Genomic DNA, 25711 nt, shown 5'->3' on the forward strand with positions numbered 1-25711 from the left:
CAAGTAACACGGTTTGCGAGTGTTTCGCAAGACGAGCAATAATTTTTAAGAAATTTTGACTTGATTGAGCAAGTCTTGGTTTACGAGTACTGAGTATCATGTAGCACGCATGCGCTCCTTGTGATCACAACTGAGCTAATGGAATTGTGGGTAATCGTCTCCCCTGCTGGGTCTTAGTGCCTCTTACTGGTATAATCAACATCCGTGCACGTGTGTACTGTTTACTATAACACTGTGACCACGTGTGTGCGTGTAAGACATATTTTATTTTGTGTTTAAAGGCGCGTGTAGGTTCATTATTATATTAATTATTTTGTATTGTTGTACTGTTGGTCTGATGATCAGGTGTCCACAAAGTTTTGCCCATACAATGTCACAGGCACGATTCAGTTTGTCAGTTTACCTGTGTGTTGTTGAAACAGTGTCTGTACATGAATTTGAATAAATATAGCTAAAATAAAAATAAATTTGTAGGTATTGATCTGATGGGAATTATTGATGATGTACTTTTATTCACATGGGGCCTGGAGCCTATCCCAGGAGACTTTGGGTATCGGATGGTGGCACCATGGACAGGGTGCCAATGCATTGCAGTGCACACACACACATACATACAAATACACACACACTAACCACAGGCAGTTTGGAAACACCAAATAACCTAATATGTATGTGGCTGGGTGTTGGGCATTGTTTGGGAATCGAACCCGGCCTTCCATATGGTAGGCGAGAAATTAATCACTGTAGAGGAAACCAGAGTACCCAGAGGAAACCCACCAAGCATGGGAAGAGAATATAAAAAACTCCACACACAAATACACATACAAAGACCCAGGACAGGAATTTGAACCCTGTACCCTGGAGGTGCCAACCTACGCCAACCTTGGGTATACTGACCAAAGTAAACATGTTGAAAACATTAAAAAAAAAAAAATGTGGTAGTTATGCAGTAACAAGTATTAGTATTCTAATTGTGATTATAATAATTATTATTAATATTATGACAGTTATTTTAAATTTAAATGCGGAAATGAAGTGTGACCTGCTGTTATTGGGCGAATCTCAAACAGCACCCTGTTTCCTGTCTAGTGCCCCACATAATGTATAAGCGCCGATAGCTCCTCCCCTTCGCAGTGCACTGAGTCACAGAGCGCGGTTTGGGACACAACCCGAGTGTCTCCGGCTTCACAGGATGACTATTCACGGCTTGTTTTGGTGTAACTGACCAGCGCTGGGGTTTCAGGCGCAGTTGGTTTTTCTGTATAATTTTTTTTTTATTATTTATCGAAAGCGGGAATAATTTCGCTGTCACCTGATACGGGATAAAGGGTAAGAATGATTTCCTGCTACCCCGTGTAAAATACTTCACTTCATCCGTGTGTGTGTTCTTGTCTGACGAGCTAGACGAGTTAGCTTAGCTTTTTCCGCATCGGTACAGTGGCGGCTAAGCTAAGCTAGGCTAACTGGAACAGTTTGATGAACCTGGTCCATGAAGAAACAACACTGAAATAATAAAAATAATTGTTATTATTATTGGGTTAAATTCATTAGTCGGCTCGTTAATAAATTGTTTAATCTAATATTCTAACATTTTTTAGCAAGTAGAAAACATGGCTAACCCTCACAGGTGTCTCCTTATGTTACTCAAGATAACGTTAGCTAACTGTTTGATTATTTCTGTATATTGTGTACTATGATTTAATTACCAGGAGTAGTACATTTTTTTATACAACTCCTGGGAATAAACTGTAATCGTTTTCTAATCCACAAATCGATAGTTAGATTTATCAGACATGAAACAGTGAGTGATTATCTACAGTTTAGTAATGGCACCCTTAATGAATGTCTCACCTGTGACGCAACCACAGACCACGTGATTGCACCTCACTGTTTTAAAGTGCTGACGCGCTTAAACCAATCAGATTGCTGGAATGTATAAAGGGCGTGGCTTCGCGTCACTGTTCTGTTAATTTTCAGGTCAGCAGAAGTTTTTGGACTGAACATTAGGGACGGGTGATTAAACCAGTCACCATTTGATACGATATTATCAAGATATCTTGGAGCGGATTCAATTAAAACTACGCAAACTAAGCGAATAATTTACTCCTATTACGCCGGATGAAAATGTGTTAATAGTACAGAGTGCACCACCTGTAGGATTATAAAGAAACGGTGATGTTTTACCTCCTCAGATGTCCTAGGACTCAAGTTGACAGTAAGAGTGTGGGCTGAGTGGCTATAAGTGCACACAGGTGCGTGCACCTTCTAACGCATACCATTTTCGACTAATTGATCGCTGTGTTTTGAGGCTGGAAAAAAGAGTTTGGAGAAAAAGGCACATCGGACGCTATTAAAATGCACAACGATGTTACGTCATAAAAATGTGTTTTTGTTGTGCCACTCGGAAGGTCATGCTCTCAGAACAAAATAGTTTTTTTTATTGGAGGCTGATCACCGATTACAGCCAATAAAACTGAAAAACTGCCAATTCGGCTCACTGGCTGATCAACCAGTTTATCTCGACACTTCTTAACTGAATTGAACCAGTCTCTACTAGACATTAATTCTGGATGTCTCACCGTGTCTCCAGGTTTCTTCCCAAGTTCCAGAAACGTTCCAGTAGGTTGATTGGACAGACTGATATCCAGTCTACAGTGTATTCCTACTTCACAACCAGTCCTCCCCAGATAGCCCCTTAACTCCACCAGAACCCTGACCAGGATACAGTGGTTGCTGGTTTCTGAGTTGCGCAACGAAAAACCATTCATCATCAGCTCGCGTATTAAAAAGGCCCTCAGGGACGGGAAAGGCATGCTCTGATTCCTGTCTTACCTCATTTTCACTACACTGGTGCTGGTGCCAGGTGCCGGTACTGGTGCTTGGCCGGTGCTGGACTGGGAACCACCGAGAACCAGCCCGCATTTACACTAGACAGGAGCTCAGCGGGAGCTGCATGATAATACGTCACAGGCCACGCCCACTAAACAGAAACGACCATGGCCGAAGTCAGTTTACTGGTTATTCTCCAAACTAGTATGAAAATGTATTTCAGTATGCAAAAGCAGTTTATTCGACGTGTTATAATCGCTGAAAGTCTTTCTTCGTTTTTTTTTTTAGCTTATACACTATTTGGTTGGTTGTTCGTGTGAAGCCTGCGACTATTAGTTCTTCTCTTATTTCCTCATACACTTTTTTTTCTTAAAGCACTTTCCAATTTCTGCTGAATCTCAGCGAATGTCCAAAATGCCGAAAAAACGCTTTTGTTTCGAAAACAAGTACTTAAGTTGGGTTAAGAACTGTCCGATACATTATTAAAACCGGTAACATCGACATGTGTAAATGTGACTAGACAAAAAAAATTTAATGAGATGGCTTAAACACATGTTAGTAAAGATTCATGGTAAAAATAATTGCCACTAGAAAACATAGCTATGTTTAATAGTGAAAATAAAAGCATTTTAATACACACAATGTGATAAGAACTCACAGGGACAAAACAGTTTGCTAGGGAGCATAAAGCTTGGACTTTGGATCAATGAACAAAAGGTCATGTTCAATTTGAACCTATTCCATAGCGATTGGTGCGTCAGGGTTAGAAGGAAAGCACATGAAGCGATACACCCATCCTGTATAGTCCTTATTGTACAAGCCTCTGGAGACAGTGTTTTGTGTGTTGATCTGCAAATGCTTCAGTTGGTCAGGCTTAAGCTAAGCAACGTTATGTGGCAATAAAAAGAATGTACTAAATGACCAGATTATTATTTTTTGTTCCCTTATTGCACAGGTATATTCAAGGACTCAAATTAGGTTCTTAGGAACATGATGAATCATTTTCACACATGAATTTGCCACCAAACTGTGCACCGTAATCAAAGCTAAAGGCGGTTAATGAAACCTTGTACTTTTTTGTGGCTTTTTTTTTGTCAGGCAAAAAAGCTTGTTTCCAAGCTGTTTCTGTTTCACCTCGTCCATTAGTTGAAAAAAATCCAGATTAAATGTTGGACCATTGATTCATTATGATGTGTGACAGGAACAACTCGATTAATCTCCAATCCGATCTATAAAGTAACCTGTCAACGAACATAACGTATCAGCTTTGCCATGTCTTGTTTCTATCAGCTGCCAGATTGGTAAATATTTGGCGCAGTTTAACAAGGTGTCGACGCGATGACTGTTTGACAGTCTGCAGCTTTTTTATTTTTACCAGATCGTAAATGTGTCCTCACTGTGAGAGAGCTATCAGAGGTTCTGGTCAGTCTTGTGCCTTGGTTATTGTTAAGACTTTTGCCTTGAAGTTAAGAAACAGTAGTCAAACTAATTTCCGAACTTTTGGTTTGCAGTCGTTTGGATCTCCAGAGACCTATATGTTTTTTTGCTTTACAAATTGAAGGAGATCAGAATGTATGTGAATAACCTGCTCAAATTACAACAGAGTGAAGTTTCAGCTTACAAGCGTGACACTCCGTAACACTAATAACAGTAAGCATGACAGGAAAGAGTGTGCTGCCATGTTTACATCATTTCCCCCAGAGGTGTATTCAGACAGGCTGTTACTGAGAGAGAGAGAGAGTGAAAGTGTGTTTGGAAAAACTACTGTATGTTGCACTTGCGCTGTTTACCGATAAATAAAATAACCACTGAGTACGGTTTGGGATAACAAAAATTCCTTTCCTCAAATCCTGAGAGCTCGTGTGGAAGAGCAAAGGTTAACGACATGGAATCTCTTGTTTCATTGATGTTTCGCGGCATTAAATATAAAAGACGATGTCATTGTTCTTTAATAAATGAACAGCAGTGACGTTACACAGAAAGAGGATGAGTTCAAAGACTCTCTGAAGCTGTCGTCATTTCCATCTTTTCCATCACAAAAGCTTCGCTGCAGTGACATCAAGTCGGTGTTTTAACATTCAGTGATTTATAACGCCTTTGTTTTTTCATTCGCTGAGAGAAAGGCGAGAGAGAAAAAGCAGATGGGTGTGTGTGAGCTAGTGTGAAAGAGACCACAAGTAAGTAAGGGTGAGATTTTTGGCTGTGAAGAGGTGTTTGTGTGTGAGTGAGAGAACAGCACATAGCAGTGTGTTGCTTAGCACCTCAGGATGACTCTGTGCCCAGACACTGCTGCTCCCCTCAGAGGACATCGGTTATCAACCTTGTCTCTTGTACTACACTTTTTTTTGGTCTCTTCAGTGAGTGCGTGTGTTTGGACCTGGTGCACTGTGATGAACTTTTTTCCGTCTCCGATCCTCGCAGGTCGACAGCCGAATAAACCATGGAGTCCATGCTCAATAAGTTAAAGAGCACCGTTACCAAGGTGACTGCTGACGTCACCAGCGCAGTGATGGGAAACCCTGTGACGCGGGAGTTTGAAGTTGGCCGACACATCGCCAGCGGAGGACCGGGGATGAGCTGGAGGATCTACAACGGCACAAAGAAATCAACCAAACAGGTGAGCCGTTCAAGCACACACACGACGACGACAATGTCAACAGGTCCCGTGTTTATAAAAAGGACATTTTTTTTACCTCCGCCTTAACCAAGAATCGTCGACATTAGGGGTGTGTTGGTGATTAGTTTGGTGACCTGATCAGAAGCACATTGTCATGTTCACATGACCATCAATAGACTGACCCCGTGTCACACAGGCTTGTGCCAGGTGACGCCGAGACGTGATTTCAGTTACAGCAACGACCGACAAAGCAACTAATAATACACGAGTTGAGATTTTAAATTCTAAACATTTTAATGATTCTGTAAAGTGATGAATCCAAACAAATATAACTTTTTGGTCTATTTTGTTATATAGTAATAAGTGTAAAAGTCGTGATGCTTCCTAACGGCTCCAGCACCTTCTTTGTTACACCACATGTAATCCATTTATCCTGGATCAGTGAGGCCTGGTTTATTTCATGGAATGTTCCTACCTTGCCATTTTATTGTACATCTGTTGTAACAGTGACTGAAACAATCATTTTTCTCGAACTGTTTGTACGGCTTCAGCTGCAGTGTTGGTGTGGGTTTTTCTTCTTCCTTTTTCTTTTTTTTTTATGGTTTATGGTTGCAGTAGCGGTTCAAGTGATGCAACTGCTTATGACATTGCTTTTTCATATAGCATCAGAGGAGGAAGATGACTAAGTACATTTACTTACTACCAGAATAAGTCTATTAGTGGATACTTTTTGCCAGGTCTGTATGACATTGGGAAAAAACAGTGCAATATCCTTTTTTTTCTGCTATTGCACACACTCACTCCTCTTCTATACCGCTTTATTCTGTATTCAGGGTCGCGGAGACCTGGAGCCTATTCCAGGAGACTTGAGACATGCCTTGAGGGTGCCTAAGACAGGGTGCCAATTCATTGCAAGGCACACACTCACACATACACTAAGGGCAATTTGAGAACGCCAATTAGCCTGACCTACATGTCTTTCGACTGTGGGAGGGAACCAGAGTACCCCCACCAAGCGCGGGGGGGACATGCAAACTTCATGCATACAGAGATGGGAATCAAGCCTGGCCGGGAATCGAACCCGGACCCTAAAGATGCAAAGCGACAGTGCCGCCTATTGCATCTCAATAAATTAGAATAAAATTGAAAAGTTGAATTTTTTTTTATAATTCAATAAGTAAGTAAAACACATATAGATTAATTATACACAGACAGATAGATTTGAAAGTTTTTCTTTATTTTAATTTTGAATATTATGGCTTGTAGCTAATGAACACCCAATGTTCAATATCTCAGAAAATTTTAATAAAACTCAAGACCAATTAAAAAAAAAAAGATTTTGAACACAGAAATGTTGGACTACTGAAAAGTGTAAACATGCAAAGCATTCAGGGCTTTGTTTGCAGGAATTACTTCAGAAAAGCGCCGTGGCATTGAGGCGATCAGACTGATAGCGGTTTTCAGCTCTTCTCTTTTTTTTTTCTTGTGTGCAAACATACTTGGGCGGACCCAAGTTTATTCTATGTGTGGGGAAACATTTCTCTGCATCGGACCTCCTGCAATGTGACTATCGCACATGCGCACATCGTGCAGCCCTACTTTCTACTTTTACTCCTCAAGATCCTACAACAAATATCCGTACTAGGACATAGTGGAGTTAAAGTAAAAAAAAAAAAAAAAAGTGTGTGAAAGTGCCGGATAAAGCAGTCGAAGTGTTTAAGACAAGTTCATTGTGGGAGGCATTAGACATTTATTTATTAATTTTTTTTTAAAAGAAGATGGGACTGGAAAATCGGAAAAATAAAAAAATACCTGATTACATTTCTGAATGGCGCTGTGTTACATAACCAGAGCAGTGCATACAGTAGTACTTGAAGCAGTAATATCACCACCTGCTGTCTGTTATGCTTAATTGCATGTTTTGCCCTTCCTAATCACAGTGTTTTTTTTTAATCAAAAGTGGAGACATTTGAAGATAGAAACGAGAAATTCAGGTAGCACAGAAAGAGAGAGGGAGAGAGACTCTTTTATTATACGTTTAAGGCTCCTGTAAACTAATACAAGCACCATACTTTTGATATCTAAGTAAATTTCAAGGTGAGTAATTTTGTACTTTTGCTCTGTAAATAAAGGACTACGGTGGTGTAGTGGTTAGCACTGTCGCCCTGCACCTCCAGGGTCCTCGGATTCTCCCTGTACTTGATGGGTTTCCTCCGGGTACTCCGGTTTCCTCCCACAGTTCAGAGATATGCAGGTTAGGCTAATTGGAGTTCCCAAATTGCCCATGGTGGATGGATTGGCATCCTGACCAGGGTGTACCCTGCCTCGTGCCCTAAGTCTCCTGGGATAGGTTCCAGTTCCCCGCGACCCTGAATACAGAATAAAGCGGTATCGAAGGTGAGTGAGAGAGAGAGAGTAAGTGAGAAAGTAAGCATTTCCATAATTAAAAGTAAAAGATCCATATTTGAATATTTTAAGCTCTCACATGCAAGTCTAAGGGCTCTGCTGAAACACGTTAACAGAGTTTTTTAGAAACATGAAACATGAAAAAAGCTCTATCATGCAATCTCCTGTTTTTGTCTTAACAGGAAGTAGCAGTCTTCGTATTTGATAAGAAGATCATTGACAGATATCAGAAGTTCGAGAAGGACCTGATCATAGATTCGCTCAAGCGAGGCGTTCAGCAGCTAACACGATTACGACACCCACGCCTTCTCACAGTTCAGCATCCTTTAGAGGAGTCGAGGTGAGCCACTCTCACACACTTCAACACACAGACAGGTTTTACAACATACACGTTTATAGTTCAGCTCCATTGTGAAAGGTAACTTATCTAATTTAGTGGCACTTTGACAGACTGGTGATGTAAGAGAGGAAAGGGAAACGTACATGTAAAGTGTACACCGCTCTGCTTTTTTTGTTTTTCCAGCAGTTCTCAGCTGAAATAGCGTCTCTTCTGTGTAAAGCTTCATCAAAAGGCTCGTCTCAGCCTAGGGGAAGGGACCATGAGTAATACATGTATGAAAGAGAGAACAGGGAACAAAGGTTTTTCATCTCCTCATATTCACCCAGTTCAGAGCATATCTGCGTAATCCTGGTGCACACTACACGCTTTTTTAGTTCGACAATTAGTTTTTTGGGGCTCGTATTATATTCTCACAGCACCAATCCATCTGAGACTATTTGCTGCAAGCAGTGAGAAACCGGCAGAAAATTCAGATCCATCTTCTGTGAAGCTCAGTGGATTTTTGAACCCAGATCTGACATCTGTCAGTAAGATGGAAGCATAATAATAATAATAATAATAATAATAATAATAATGCCTCTACAGTGGAACCTCGGATTGGGGGTAACTCGGTTTGCGAGTGTTCTGCAAGACGAGCAAAGATTTTTAATAAATTTTGACTTGGAAAATGAATAAGTCCTGGCTTACGAGTTCCGAGTATTATGTATCAATCATGCGTTTCTTGTTTTGGTGCCGAGCATCACGTGATCACAACTGACCCAATGGTTTTTCTCTCTTGTGCTGCGGAATTGTGGGTAATCATCTCTCCTGCTGTGCATGAACCGAAGCTGAAAAACGCTCCCCCACTTTCAGGCTTTACTTTAAATTTTTTGTACTTTTTCTTTAGGGACTGCCTCGCGTTCTGCACGGAGCCGGTGTTTGCTAGCTTGGCTAATGTCCTGGGTCAGTGGGACAATCTGCCCAGTCCTGTTCCGACAGATATCAAAGAGCACAAACTTTTCGACATAGAGACAAAGTACGGCTTACTACAGGTGAGACAACAACGAAGGACAAATCCATGCTTTTTAATTCCTTATGTATTTAAAGGCTCAATGGTTGAAGTTATCTCTCTTCACTTTTACACATTTGTATTAAACCATACCACGGATTAAACCATGTTTAATTCAAGTTGCCAGTCAAACTGTCTAACTATTATAAGTGTAACTATTATAACTATTATAAGTGTAACTATTATAACCCAAATAAAAAGAATTCAAGTTGTGATTTTCATCACTGTAACTTAATTAAAAATATACATATTAGACCTACTTTATTATACTGGATGCATGAATTACATTAACGTCTTGCTGTGTATAACAAGGCTCTGTGTCATTTCTTGTAACAAGGTGTGATATACAGTATATACTGCATTTTGTAGACATACTTTGTCCTTGGATGTCTTTTCAGTGTCCTCAGCCTTCAATCCCTCACTGTCTTGTATCTCTCTTCTCCCCAGATATCCGAAGGCTTGTCGTTCCTGCACAGTGGGGTAAAGATGGTACATGGTAACCTGTGTCCAGAGAACATCATCCTGAATAAGAGTGGAGCTTGGAAAATAATGGGCTTTGACTTCAGCATCTCCTCCAGCAACCCGTCAGACGCAGAGGTCAGAAACACAGCATGTTATATTGGTGGATCATTCACAACCTGAGTGGTGATAAAAACGTGTGTGCGGTCAAATGATTTTAAAATCCTGCTTTGGGGAAATTCCAATCGTTAAAAGCGCTATACAAATAAAATGCATTACAAATCACAGACCAACCCATTTTACAACAGACTTTTACATTTGAAGGTTGCCACTGCCATCTTGTATCTGTCGTGCTATATAAAAGGTCAACCCGGGACTTTTGATTGCGTAGAATGACAAAACACTGCGATGAGAGAAAAAAAAAACTCCCCTTATTTCTCCATATAATCCACTGCCGCACTATTGCACTTATTCCAGTGTTTGACTAGCGCTTGGATACCATAAAGGTAGATTGTTTTCTTAGTATGCCATGATGGAGCCATGATCAGACTGCTTGCTTCATGTCTGAAACTCTGGCCTCCCAGGAACACCTTTAAGGGCCCAAACATGTGGAAATGGCTTGGAGCGAGGTCAGGACGATTGTGTGTACAGTTCACACTAGTTGGTCGTTTCAACAAGTTGACGACAAGTTATCTGTCGTTTTTCAAGGATAAGGTGTTCAATATCCACAGACATACGGTCTTCTTTAAAATGTTGCACCATCCAAAAGTTTCACTGCAAATAAGAAATAAAAAAATTATCTATAGGTTTTATGGAGTCTTTGGAGTTAGGTATTAATGTCCCGGTTTGACTTGAACGCCCTTCAATGTTAAATAATGTGGATCTTAAGTGTTGGTGTTTGTATGTGTCTTTGTGCCATAGCCCAAGTACGTATCCAAAGAGTGGGATCCTAACCTGCCCTCTCTCTGCCTGCCTAATCCTGAATACCTGGCTCCGGAGTACATCCTGTCCGTCAGCTGTGACTCCGCCTCTGACATGTACTCACTGGGTGTGGTCATGCACGCAGTCTTCAATGAGGGGAAACCTGTGTTCCAGGTCAATAAGCAGGATATTTTCAAGAGTTTCAGCAGACAACTAGACCAGGTGAGACTAAAGTGTTTGGTGCAAAACAAGGCATGTTTTTATTTTTTTTTTTTTTTGTCCCTCTTTCATAAATATATTTAGTCAAGATATGTTATTTCTCAAGCCTTATGTTTTGCACACTATGGTTAGATCCTCGCACTCGTCTCCTCGTAATGCACTGTCCTCTAAAAAAAAAAATAGACAAACCGAGAGCTAATAAAGCACTACTGAGAAGACAAGTCAAACTCGCTCAGTATCACGAGTGTCTACGCAGACAAATTTGTGTCTGTCTGTGCATTTTTGTTCCTTTCTTTTAATTCCTGCTTGCCTTGCCCTGATTTCCAAAATTGTTCTCCACAGTTTAGTAAAAAACATGTCGAATATCTTGAGAGATATATATATATATGTATATGTGTGTATATATATATATATATATATATATATATAATAATTATTTTTTTTACTTTGGACTGAATCCAAGCTCTCTTCTTCCTCTCCTGTTCAGCTGAGTCGTCTCAGTCCAGGAGTGCTAAATAAGATCCCAGAGGAAGTGCGAGAGCACGTGAAGATGCTGCTAAGCGTCACCGCCAACGTGAGACCAGACGCAGACCAGATGACGAAGGTGAGATCCTGTTTTCGGAGCCGTCAAACCCGTTTGCTCCGCCGCAGCGTGTCTAACCCGGCTCATTATCAGCTCGATGAAGCTCGCAGTCGACCCAGGTGTATTGTGCGAAGGAAAAAAAAATCTCCATTACAGCTGAAATCCGACACACCCCTCGCTTAATTTAGTCATGAGTTACGCAATACAGTTTTAAAGTATGGTGTCATAATACCGCCAGTCAGATGTAATTGGGCTGTGTTTGCTTTTCTCTTTATTTTTTTTTTAGATCCCGTTCTTTGACGATGTGGGAGCGGTGACGCTGCAGTATTTCGACACATTGTTCCAGAGAGACAATTTACAGAAGTCGCAGTTTTACAAAGGCCTTCCCAAAATCCTTCCCAAGCTGCCCAAGGCAAGTAATAGTGACCATGTGGTCTGTCTATCTGAATTTTCCATATGACTCGGAAGATCGCAACCCTGATTACTCACAACTTGAGTATAGCTTTTGATTTTATACACTTACCTGATAGTTTTAAGGCATACAGGATTACACAAGCTCATTATACAAAGGAATGTATTTGAGCCATGTGACCAGTGCATGTCTCCTACATTACAATTTTTATGCAGCAGTTTGTGTTTGAGTGTCGTTGTTCTCTTCTACAGAGAGTGATCGTGTACCGGATCCTTCCAGCCCTCACCTCTGAGTTCGTGAATCCAGACATGGTACCGTTCGTGTTGCCCAACGTGCTCCTCATAGCGGAAGAATGCACTAAGGAAGAGTATGTGCGTCTGATCCTACCTGACCTCACCCCAGTGTTCAAACAGCAGGAACCCATTCAGGTACACAGTGTATCCAAGAACACACAGTAATTAAGTTTCTATGGTTTTCCCTCCTTAGAGCTTCTGTCTCAACTTCTCAGTTCAGCATTCAGGAGGGTGTTTATGAGCACAATCTGTTCCCATATTCTACGTCGTTTGAAAAAGGCTTTCCAGGTTTTAAAAAGGACCAGTCGAGTGTGTGTGTTGGATATGTTAAGGGCAAAAAAGGTTGATGGTGGAGAGAAATAAGTTTAAGTTATTTTTTTTCTTTTATTATTAATTACTTTTTTATCAAGCCATATTAAAGCAATGAATGACTTACCATAGATTGATCAGCCATAACTTTATAACCACTGTCAGGTGACGTGAATAACACAGGGCCAGGGGTAGCTCAGTGTTTAAGGCATTGGACTACGGTTCGGAAGATCCCAGGTTCAAACCCCACAACCACCAAGTTGCCACTGTTGGGCGCTTGAGCAAGGCCCTTAACCCTCAACTGCTCAGATGTGTAATGAGATAAAAATGTAAGTCGCTCTGGATAAGAGCGTCTGCTAAATGCCCAAATGTAAATGTAAATATGTAAATAACACTGACCACCAACTATACATCAGTAAACTGGACACCCAAGGCTCACCCAGTGCCCACAAGGATAAAAGACCAGCACGTATGAAAACTCCACAGAAAAGCCAATGTAGCAGAAATCACCAAAAAACAGTCATTGTTGGTCATTACAGAAGGGCACCAGAATACCAGGCTGCTACGTGTAGGGTTTAGCAGGCAAAGAGGTTGAGGGTGTTGCTCCAGCCTCCAAATTCCCCAGATCTCAATCCAATTCAGCATCGCTTGGGGCGTGACGGACGAGCAAGTTCGATTCAGGGAGGCCCCAGCCCGCAACTTTAACAGAATTCTTAAAAATTTAATGGAATTGTAAACTTGTACTTTTTTTCCTCATTCATTATAATGTAAATTTTAAACACTTATGATTAATCTTGCCAAAATCAGCCGTTTGATCAAAAATACAAGAAAAATCAATGTAGAAATCTGTTAATGCTCAAAAGACTCTTATCTGAGAATGTTCAGGATGGTGTGTAAACTTTTTTTTAATGTCTGTCCCAGTCTCAAAGTTTGCAACATCAGAAGAAGCTTCAAAAAATTTTAACAATAAAAATATCTCCCACTTTATATCACGAGGATTAAATAAAAATCATTATACACACCTTTAAACAATATTTATTTAGTATTTTAGCAACATTGATTTCATAGCACTTGAAAATTAAATAACTGTCAGTGAGTTTACACACACACACGCACGCACGCACGTGTGCTAATTTGTGGAGGTAATGTCTTGCTTCCAGATTAGTGATGGATCCTTGGGTATTCACTGGCATGTGCGCACACACATTTACACACATCCTCGGAGCTGGACTATCCCGTCATTAATTAATGTCTACTCATTATTTGTTCTGTTTTTCCTTCATGCTCTCAGGCCAGCAACATGGTGAGTGGTCTTTACAACCTGCCGTTCAGCGTGTTGTGATTGTTCATACATTAGTCCCATCATCATCCGAGTTTTGTCCGATAGTTTCCAGTAGTTACATCTTTCAATAGAATGTAGAATACATTTATTTTTTAAGACGTTAGCACTTTGATAAATATGTTGTAGCAATACTCTCTTTTTGATGACTTTATAGCTGGTTATTTTTATTTTATACCATGATCGCTAAAGAACTCGATTCCCGTCTCTGTGTGCATGAAGTTTTCATGTTCTCCCCGTGCTTGGTGGGTTTCCTCTGACAGTCCATAGATATGCAGGTTAGACAAATTGGCGTTTTCAAATTTTCCGTAGTGTGGGATTGAGTGTGTGTGTGCCCTGTGATGGATTGGCACCCTGTCCAGGGTCTACCCCGCCTGATAGGCTTCTGGTCCCAGCGACCCTGAGTACAGGATAAAGCGTTATAGAAGCTATCGCTCATTCCCTCTTTGTTCTTGCCCTCTTTTATTTTCTCAGATTCTGCTAATATTCTTACAAAAGATGGACCTGCTTCTGACCAAGACTCCGCCTGAGGACATCAAAAACAGTGTGCTCCCCATGGTGTACAGAGCGCTAGAGGCTCCCTCTATTCAAATCCAGGTACCCATGCATTGTACACCCGTACTAGAAAATAAAATAACATTCTATTGACTTTATTATACCTACAGTACCAGTCAAAAGACACACCTTCTAACTCCATGGTGTTTCCTGATTGTTATTTCTTTTCTACGTAAAACAATACTGAAAGCATCCAAAATACAGTGGAACCTTGGACTGCAAGCATAATTCATTTCTGAGGTGTGATTGTATATTAGAACACTCGTATATCAGAGTAAATTATCCCCCATAAGAAATAATGAAAACTCCGATTCTCTGTTACAGAACCCAAAAATATGCATATAAATAGTGGGCTACTGGGTGGGACAACACACACGCGCACACACACACAGACAGACAGACAGACAGACAGACAGAGTGTGAAGGCAGGAGTAGAAGAGGAGGGAGGGTGCTACCGTGTAGGACGACTTTTAAACACACGCACACTAATGGAAACACTTCTCTGTCATGATTCTTATCAAAGGTGTGTGTGTGTGCCATGGTAAAACAGAGAGTCATAGTGGAAACTCTCTAATGACATTCGCGCGAACAGACTAATGAAATCTTTGCTTTCTGACCGAAAGAGAGAAAAACTGAATCTTTTAAGAAAAAAAAGAGAGAGACGAACCATTGGCTTAGTTGTGATCACATGACGCTCAACAGACGAAGCGCATACGTACCACTCGTAAATCAAGACCTTGCTTGTTTATTAAGGTAAAATTTTGCTTGTAAACGTTACTCACAATCCAAGTTATTTGCACTCTCTGAACAGTTGATATTGAGATGTGTCTCCTGCTTAAGATCTTAAGATCATAACGGCTCTAATCCGAGCCAATGCCAGTTTTATCAGTTTTGCAAATGCACTTGCAAGAACTATTTCAGAACAGCTCAGCTTCATGACTTAAACTACCAGCCATAAAATAACAAGTTTTGAAATCTTCAGTATTGTTCTAGAATGTAGAAAATAAATTACTAAACCACACAAGAGAAACAAAAACACTGATTGAGAAGGCGTGTCCAAACTCCATACATGCTCTAAATAATCTTGTCATTATTTGCGATACGTTCAGAAAACCATGCTTTAAAGTGATTTTATCTCCACAGGAGTTGTGCCTGAATATTATTCCCACTTTTGCTAACCTGATTGACTATCCGTCCATGAAGAACTCGCTCATCCCTCGTATCAGGATGGCTTGTTTACAGACTTCCTCTCTGGCTGTGAGTTCTGATCCTAATATCTGTTAAAGTCGTTTCGCCTGGTCTGGAACTTTTGGAGCATTTTTATCCCTCCTTCTTTCTTTCTTACTTGCTAACGAATGTCTCGTCGCAGGTGAGGGTGAACTCTCTGGTGTGCCTCGGCAAGATCCTGGAGTATCTAGATAAGTGGTTCGTCATCGACGAGATCCTGCCATTCTTACAGCAGATACCCTCCCGTGAGCCGGCTGTTCTCATGGGCATTCTGGGTAATCGGTCTTACCATAATGGTTTATTAAATATCACAATGTGTTTGTGTGACTATTTAACTGCTTTGAGGGCAGATGTTAATAAAGGCCAAAAAAAAAAATACAAATACTGAAGAGTTTCTCTTCCATGACTGCTTGAAGAAATTATTTATAGTTCTATCTATTTGCAAGTTGTGAGAACAAGTTTGTGTTTTTTTTCTTCTTTTTTTTTTAAACTACAGGCATCTATAAGTGCACATTTACTCATAAGAAGCTTGGCATCCCAAAAGAGCACCTCGCATCAAAGAGTCTGCCCCATCTGGTCTCCCTTAGTATTGACAACAACCTTAATCTCAACCAGGTAAACACACACACACACACACACACACACACAAACAAACAAATACTCTATACATAAATAAACTCTGTAGGCTAGTGCTGAGATTATGGAAAGGTAAATATTAGTTGGTGTACAATACGATAACATGCCTGCGTACTGCGTTCTGTACACACACAGACACACACACACACACACTTACAGCACACCTGGTTTAAGCCCTTTGATCTATTCAGTTCACTGTGTGTTTCAGTTTAACTCTTTCATGGCCGTGATCAGAGATATGCTGACTCGGATGGAGACGGAACACAAGACCAAGCTGGAGCAGCTCCACAGCATGCAGGAACAGCAAAGGTGCCACCTAGAGAACATTTTAAAAGTCAGCTCTGTTGGCTTTGATTAAAACAAAGTTTAAGTTCAAGTAGGCTTTGTCACTTCAACCCTATACAGTTGGTACACAGAACGAAAGAACGTTCCTCCAGGACCAAGGTGCTACATGCAACATAAATTTACAACATAAATTAACAGAAAAACTAAACTAGCTAACTAAGAGGCCTAGTTAGCAGGCTAGCGGAGACAAGACAGATTGACCTGACAACATAAATTAACAAAAACTAACTAGGCTTACTCAGAGAGGAAGACTATCTACGTTTTTTAAAAAACATTTTTACAGACAACATAAAGTGCACGTGCAAATGTGCAAACAAAAGCAACAAAGTGACAGTGCGACAAACACGACATAACATAATACCCTGTGGTGTTGAGGTGATGAGTTGAGGTAGTGGAAAAACAGTACACGTTCCTTAACGTAGCAGCAAGAATTAAGAAGTTAGTGCAAAAAGTAATCCAGTAATAATGATGTGCAAAAGAGCATTTACAGGTTGGTGTGTACGATAGTTTGGTGGTGTAGGTCAGTGTGTTTGCGCTTGTGTTGATTAGTCAGTCCAGTCTCAATGTTTTGCTGGTGGCTTTGCGGATGCAGCGTGTTGTGTAGATGTCTTTAATAGAGGGGAGAGAAACCCCGATGATCTTCTCTGCTGTCCTCACTATCCGCTGTAGGGTCTTGTGGTCCGATATGGCACAATTCCCAAAACCAGACAGTGACGCAGCCGCTCAGGATGCTCTCAAAGAAATTTTTCATTTCAAGACAGAAGCTGCTCAATAGATTACTTTGTCTTGTTGAGAAGGATGTGTACACACGCAACAATGCATATTGCTCGTGCTATGATTTCACTGCTATGTTAGCCATTGTGGATATTTTTTTATTTAATTTGACCTTATTATATAAATAATGTCTGGTTTTATCTAAGCAATAGTGAAATGCTGGGATAAGAGGGTCAATGTAGCAGGAGATTGTGTAGGGAAATTTAAAAAGTTTTTACTTTCATTACTGTGTCCTGTTATTCCGCACAATCGAAAGTCCAGATTTGACTTTGAACGGCCCTCGTGTTTTTTTTCCCTACTGATTCTATTAGAGCTGTGCAGTTTAATCAGTTATGCTATTTAATTGCGCTTTGGTTCGATTAAATTAATTGAAACAGTGAGTCAGTTTTTGATTCAGAATAATTTACACTTTTTAAACTATTCAGGTAAATATTTTAATGTAAAATGTTAGATATTAATGTTAAAATATCTGCAAAGAATTTAAACTGCTTCTAGTTTACACAGTTTGCAAGAGTATTGATTCTTCTTACACTTTTAAGTTTGTGTATTTGGTGCAATACTGTCACCTACTGGACTTGGAGTGGTACAGAAGGTTGGCAGGGAAAAAAAATGCTTTGACATTAAAAAAAATCAAGGCAAGTTACACAACATTTCAATGCATATTATGATTTTTTTTTCTCCCATATAGTACATTTAAAAAAATATATTATATATTAAATTAGGCTGCTTGAGACAAATCAGACATTAAACATTAGTGCTTTTGAATAAAGTTCAAATGCTTCACAGGTTTTCTCAAAAACTGCCTCATTAAAAAAAAACTTGATAAAAGAGTAAATGAAATTTGAAATTAACAGGTTGATTTGCTTATGAAATAAAATGACTTAATAATCCAGATTAAACTTTTGTAAAATTATGTTTTTCTCTGAATCCAAATGTATTTATCTCTTTACAAATGTATTTAAAAAATTTAAGTAACTTGCAGAAGAAATTCACTCATTGGCGGACCCAAATACCTACTTATATTTTGTAATTGAAAAGGGCAGTGGTGGCTCAAGCGGTTAAGGCTTTTAAATTTAAGGTTACTGGGTTTCTGATCGGAAGGCGGGGCCAAGTTGCCCAGTCAAGGTATCCTGACTGAGCCTGCGCTCTGACCCCAGCTTCCTAACTGGGATAAGCTGGGAAAAATCTGTGGGAAAAATTTCATTGCGCTTTCTTAAGTGACATCTTATAGTGACATATATTCTGTATGACTTGTATGTACTGTATGAGTGGTTTGAGGCTAAGATTAGTGCTCCCAGAGCTGCGAGTGAAGTTACAGGGAGACGAGAGAGAATGTTTGTAGGGGAGAGATTTATACGTTGCTTTGCAAACTGGTCTTCTTGTGTCTGCACATTGTCAATGTTTTTAAAAACAATATGGAAATTCTGCAAGTTATGTGGTGTCACATCGTTGTTAATTTGTGCAGGTCTGTGTGTAACTGATTTGAAAACTAGAAAAATGATGGGTGTACTCTTACAAGGTCGATGTCGAGTAGACAGTATGAGTCCAAAGGGATTCAATTAATGAAATGAATTTCTGGATCTATACCAGGAAGTGAGTCATGAAGAGATATTTAGGTCTTTCTTGGCATCCATCAGTGCCAAGTCAGCATTTATACATGCCTCTTGAGAGAGAGAGAGAGAGAGAGAGAGAGAGAACGAGGCAGACGCCATGCTGACTCATCTCTTAGTCAGAAATAGCACAAATGCACTTATATACAGAAACATGTACTATGGGAGTTTCTAATAATAATAAATCAGATCCTGTTTTAATATGTATTACTGTAACCATTTTATTTATAGGAGCCTTAACCTCAACCAAATCAATCCATCAGAAGAGACAAAGAGCAACCCCAGTCCACCCAGCCAAGTTCGAGATGTGAGTGCTGTTCTAGCTTTTCTTAGTTATATAGCTGAATTGTTGCCCTGTTCACTCAAATTTGCCAATTTGTTTCTCTCAGATTGATGACATCTTCGGCGGAAACTCTGCGAACACAGGCATTAACGGCAAAGAGAACGGCTCCTCCACCGCCCCTTCTCAGCCCTCGAGAGTGAGTCCGATACACCACAGACACCGAACGGAAATGGATATGAGAACTGTTAAATATTCTGAGAATATGTCTAATAGTGTCTAAGTAGCATAGATGGCAGTGTTTCAAACTGTGCAGTAAATGCAGTAAGTAGAGAAAGCGATAAGCTGTGCTGCATGGCAGCAGATGAGACACATCAGAGGAAATAGCTAAATGTGAGAAAGTGTGTGAAGAAGATTTAAAACAGGTGTCAATGGAATAAAGCCCAGATCATGTCAGGTCGGTTTTATTGTCGTTCCTCTCTATACTTCTTTCTCCAGGACATTGGTGAAAGACATAACAGAGAACACAAGACTGCATTAAGTGTGAGATAAGAGCAGGACAGTAAATACACAGCAATATTAAAAAAAAGTAGAGGTTTGTAGTGGTACTGTTGATATGGCCAGGATAAATCAGATACTGTTATTTGTGGCTAATAAATCTGCACTGAACTAACTAAAATTAATTAAAAAAATTATATAGAAATAAAAATGTATGAAAACAAGCTTAAGTTGAAAAGTGTAATCCTGGTTTTGTGATTTTGCAATAGTTTCAGCTTATAAATGCTTTCGTACAACAGCTCCTAATTCCTGATAGTGATTGGTCCGAAGCTGTTCTATAACGGGCAGAAGTGCAAGATGTAAAGCAAATTAAATTCATTCTGATGAATTTCTAAAAAAATTGTTCTGGATGTCAACCCTTCCTTTCATTAGGGGAGTGGATTTTCAGGAGAGGCGACTTTGTGTTTTCTGGTTCCTATGTAACACCACCAGCCATGACTTTCACTCAAGTTAATTTATTTGTGACTAATTAAAAAGTGGTAGTGACCGTTCATTGCTGTAGCGTAAGTGATAAAGGAGCTTGTATTTTTTGTGAATGTTCCACAGTGTTCCTTGTTGCTTCCTTGTCAGGTTGTATCAGACACTGTAGCACTGTTGATGATAGTTTTATTCATGTCATGTTTTATTTCCTACTCTTTGGTGTGTTAGGTGTCTCTGACTCTGGAGGAAAAGCAGCGCTTGGCTAAGGAGCAAGAGCAAGCAGCCAAACTGAGGAACCAGCAGCCTCTGGCCCCAAAGAGCATCAAACCTGTTACAACATCCACAACTGCACAGGTCAAACAATTAGTTTGTAGAACTGTTGTGCTTTAAGAAAGTAGTCCAAATTATAGTGCATTATAGATTACGCAGGGACATTTTCACTTAAGCTATATATACAACATAATTTGTAGCCCTCTGACTACAAAGGTATACAGTAAGTCCCCTACATACGAACATTTACATTTAGGCATTTGGCAGACGCTCTTATCACGTCGACTTACATTTTCTTATTTTTATTTTTTTTTAAATCTCATTCTACATCTGAGCAGTTGAGGGCCTTGCTCAAGGACCCAACAGTGGCAACTTGGTGGTTGGTGATTTAACCCTGGGATCTTCCGAACCGTAGTCCAATGCCTTAACTCGACTGTTTGAATGCAGGGGACTTACTGTATATTGCTGGAAAACCTTAGGTCATATATCATCCAAAGTATACACTGTGTAAACAATGCTTTTTTTCTTCTATTTTCCAGGCAAAAGACCTGACCAGCAGTCTCATGAGCAACATGACATCGCTAAACAGTCTCTCGTTGAGCTCTGGCTCTCGAACAGCTCCAATGCAGACAGGCGCACTCTCATCTGGCTTCTCCTCTACACCCACTATGGCTGGAATGGGCACCATGGCCCCCATCAGCAATGGGTTTAACTCTCCTATGGGCTTTCAATCAGGAGGCATGGGCATGCGCCCCACCACGCCCAGCCTCTACGGGGGCATGGCTGGCACCAGCAGTACACCAAACTTCAGTGCGCTCTCACAGAATCAGAACCAGTCCGGCAAGCCGCCTGACATGTCCTCCCTGGACTCGCTGTTCTCCGCTAACAAGCCCAAAGTCAGCCTCAACCAAATGGCTCCCAAACCAGCTGCAGGCACCGCACCGTCCCCCTGGATCAACCAGTTTGGTGCAGGCCAGGCACCTCAGACTGCACCCATGCAGGCAGTACCGATGGGAATGGCAGGAGTGCAAGGAGGGTTTGGAATGCAGGCTAACCCCTTCTTCAACCCCCAGAACTTCTCCCAGCCTGCTGCTGCTGCCGCTCCCACCATGAATACAGGCATGCTAAAACAGAGTATGTCAGTCAATAACGATCTGAAAGACCTCTTCGGTTAAAAGGCCGCTTGTTTCTATCTGCCCAGTGATGGAAAGGTTAAAGGAGATGAGTCGAAATGGACGATTGTTTTATTTTTTATTGTGCTGGACCTTGCAGTCAATCGGAGGATGACCACCAGCCTTAACAACGCAGGGTCACGTGTCACACTAGTCTTATAAGTTACACTTGTTTTACTGTTATCCCTGTCTGAATCCTGCCCACTAGGCTCAAATGTGTTCCTTTTGGTTTGTCCTTCAAATCTCACACATACTTTCTCACATGAAGGCAGAATTCTTTCCTAAACAAGGGTAAGTCATGAATGAAGCAACGGTGGCGCTTCAGCTGGTAAAGAATCCAATTTACTTGAACGCAGAAATGTGCAGAAATTTGCTTTTTACTAACTTTATACCAGAAGAGTAAGTAAATGGAGAAAAAAAATAAGTGGACTATGGTCTCTTTTTACTTTACGTAAAGGGCCTTTTAATTATTTTGTAGCCTTTCATTACTTTCATGATGCTGCTCACAGTTGCTTGCTAGTCACTGTTCATAGTTTGTTCCTTAGAAAGTAACACCACATCAGGACTTTTTGAATGATCTAAATAGACTCTGCCTGGCCAAAAAAAAGTCTCCAGACTCTTATGATTTCATTCACTCATCTTTAGCCTTGATTACAGCACACACTGTGATGGCCAGTCCATGTGTGAAAATGATTCCACAGAACTAATTAGTACATTCAGGTCATTGATGCATGATGAGTGCATCGCTTCTCACCCAGATCGCTCTGGAATAGAGTCAGTCTGGACTCATCAGACCATGTGACCTTTTTACATTCCTACAGAGTCCAATCTTTATGCTCTCTAGCAAATTGAAGCTTTTTGTTTATTAATCTTACGAACAAGTGGTTTTCTTATGGCCTTACAGCTCTTTAGTCTCTCATCACAGTGTGTTAGTGTGCGACTTTCCCTACTAAACATCGCGCTGTTTTCTACTGTAGATTTTTTTAACATGCAACTTTCCCCAGTGTTTAAGTGATCTCTATCACAGATTTGTATTTTCTTCTTAATAATGCACTAATGTTGATGTGTTAAAATGTCCCTGTTTTCTTTCCACGATTTAGGCAAATATGAATTTGACCCTTCTCAAATGTGACTTTTTTTCTTTTCTTTTTTTATAGTTTTTTAAAATTCATTCTTATTTTTTTATTTTTGGTCAGGCAGTGCAGATCTATTGTGGTAAAGGACAATGCAAAGAAAATCACTGCTGTAAATTCTGCTAAAAATAGAATATCTAGTTCCCTCAAGATGGATTTTTTTATTGCAAGGTTTAGGATCATACATTCCTCCAATATTGCACCTATCTTAATGGTCCTTAGTAACACTCACTGAGCTGCCTGACTCTGACAGGATGAATTAATCAGCATCTGATGCCTAAACGTCTGTCTGAATTGACGATTCATTGCCTTTCAAGTCATTTTGTGTAAGAGCAATTAAAGTGAATTCAATTAAATTGAGTGCTCTAAGCAGCAAGTGGATTAGCAGGAGGATTATGAATAAAAAATTATCTCCCATGGCATACCTGTCATATTACTGTTACTGATGGGTATTATATAATCAATCCCAAATTACTTGATTTGTTCCGTTTAAATTTTAACCGATGCATTTGATTCTATTCTGTTTTTATTTCTTTTTTTTAATATGGATGTTGCTGCATCTGGACCAATACTAATTAGTGCATTAAGGAGGTTCCTTTAATTGATCTAGATGTTCAATACAATATTGACATTAAATCTGCGTACATGAGGTGTGTTTAAGTAAAACCAGGACTTTTGATGACAAAATTTTTGATACATTATGAGAGTAAAAACTTTATTTCTTTATATAATCCCATGCTCCACTAATACACTTATCCCAGCATTTCACTAGTGCTTGGGTACCATCAAAGTAAAAAAGTTTTTTCAGTCCTCTAGAGCCATGGCCTCCCAGGAACAACTTTAATGCCCTCCCTGGAAATGGGTACAGGGATGTGGAAATGGTTCCTAGCCCTGTTCCTGTAATTTGCAAGTGACATCTCTTATGCAGATTGGTGACAAGTTCCATCGATTTTTCCATACATTTTGTACAAATGCTTTGATTTTAAAGGAGCTGGAGTTCATGAGAACAAATTTCTGTGGCCTCCGAGCCACCTGTCCCGGTTAGACTTGAACGCCCCTCGTAAAATGCATCGATGTCTACTTAACACAGATTTAAAATTGACTTTTCCCAGTTGCAGAATCTCTATAAAACAAACAAGCTCTAGCTTTCGGTTTCGACTAATACCAAGCTACAGTTTCGGGTTAGCATCAGAGCGAGATGCGAGATCTGATGTTCAATGTGAGCTCAGTGCATCACTTCCCACCACACTTTCACCGCAACATTTAGAGAAGTAAATAAATCAAGTCTGGTTGATTTATTTACCCACACAGACCAGCGTGATTTGAATCATGTAGTATTTCAGGAAATGTCCACATTCACACCCACGTGCACATACATACGCTGGTGCTGATGGGCTGCTTGTACCATGCTGTGTACTGTAAATTGGGTCCTGAGAAAAGGATAAGGAGGATTTATATGAATGTGTTTATATGTGAATGAGTGAAAATGTTTGCGATTGTTTTTTTCACATATGCTGGAGTTATTATGAACGAACAGTGGGCTATGGTTCGAGCTTTAAGCTTTTTTGATTGTAACAGGAGCAGTCCATGTCCATGTAGTAGTTAGAGAAAGTCTTAGGCCTGAAGATCAGGAAAGACTTCTCTATGGGTATAAAATGGGAATCTGACCACGTACAAAGCTGTGTAAGCCTTCAGTGAAATGTAGCGTATGTGTAGGTTCAGTTTGTGTCTGGCTTAGTGTTTGTCCAGCTGATGAGTGATTCTGTTTAATATGTTGGCATTTCTCGTTACTGATTGTTCTCACCGGAGCCAATGTGACCGTAGCATTGACACTGAACTGATTCAAATGAATAAAAAAAAGATATATATATATATATATATATACCAACCTAACCTTTTATTTTTTTTAACCATGACCAAATAGATATCATAACTGTGTATTATATTTACATATCATATGAATGAAATGTATAGTATAGAGATTTATTTCACAATGAGTTTTTTTTTTTTATATATATATATATATATATATATATATATATTACCTTGGGATCACTTTCATAAAGGGGACCTCTGAGTACAAATGTACAAAAGATAGAAGCCTTATGATGAGAGGTGTGCAATAATAGGTCTTGGAAGGGTTTTGTGAAAATGTCTTGAAATCAGTGTGTTTTATCGCGTGCGGTTTTCATATACGGACAGCACCAAATCAATGATTACACTTATATTTTCTTAAAGCAGCATTTCCTGTCATTTTAGATTTAGGCTAGAAATAAGTCTTGAGGACAGAATTTGAGACGATATTTCATTTTATCCATTTCCTTTTGAACTTTTCCTTTTTATTTATGTGATCTGGTTTCAGTTGCCAATAATTAATTCGACCTCTAAATATATTTAAAAAAGAAATAAACAAAGCCTATTCTTCTGTCTTTATATTATACCAGTGTAATATGTGTACAGTGTGGCACTTTTGTGAACTTTGTATCGTGTTACCAGATTGTACTGTCTGAAGTTGACAATTTCATGAAAGTCATGTAAATATTTCTTAAAATGCACACGCCGGTGTTCTCTTCTAAGCTTTTTCGGTCATTTTGTCGAACAGATTTGATCGTGTAGATTCTTAATTGCAGTGTATAGTTTTGGACAGAAAATAGATTTGAAGAATAATCAGAAGGTTAAAAATAAAGATCTTCAAACAAAGAGAAATGGTGAAGTGATTTTGTGTTCAAGCTAAAGCGTGCTCCTGATATGTACAGTAGCTTCTCAGAAATCCTACTCTCACAAAGGTTAAAATAAACCAGAAATTAAGCATTCATTCATCTTCTATACTGCTTTATCCTTAGTGCAGGGTCGTTGGGGATCTCAGGAAACTTATAGCAAAAGGCAGGGTACACCCAGGGCAGGGTGGCAATCCATTGCAATGCACACACACAATGGGCAATTTGGGAACGGCAGT

The 25711-nt window shown here is 39.8% G+C and overlaps 1 protein-coding gene across 1 annotated transcript; it reads left to right on the plus strand.

The window, feature by feature from the left end:
* Window positions 1-1171: 1171 nt before the first annotated feature.
* scyl2 (SCY1 like pseudokinase 2) lies at window positions 1172-25462 on the plus strand. The gene is made up of 18 exons (XM_053508699.1): window positions 1172-1329; window positions 5251-5446; window positions 8035-8192; window positions 9079-9223; window positions 9688-9837; window positions 10621-10842; window positions 11327-11443; window positions 11709-11834; window positions 12086-12262; window positions 14250-14372; window positions 15474-15587; window positions 15700-15832; window positions 16054-16172; window positions 16402-16502; window positions 19154-19229; window positions 19312-19401; window positions 20409-20534; window positions 20990-25462. Exons 2-18 carry the CDS (start codon window positions 5270-5272, stop codon window positions 21623-21625), a joined length of 2790 nt encoding a protein of 929 aa, XP_053364674.1. The 5' UTR covers window positions 1172-1329; window positions 5251-5269; the 3' UTR covers window positions 21626-25462.
* The last annotated feature ends 249 nt before the right edge of the window (window positions 25463-25711 follow it).

This window comes from Clarias gariepinus, chromosome 12, assembly GCF_024256425.1.
Source record: "Clarias gariepinus isolate MV-2021 ecotype Netherlands chromosome 12, CGAR_prim_01v2, whole genome shotgun sequence".
Classification (NCBI taxonomy): Eukaryota; Metazoa; Chordata; class Actinopteri; order Siluriformes; family Clariidae; genus Clarias; species Clarias gariepinus.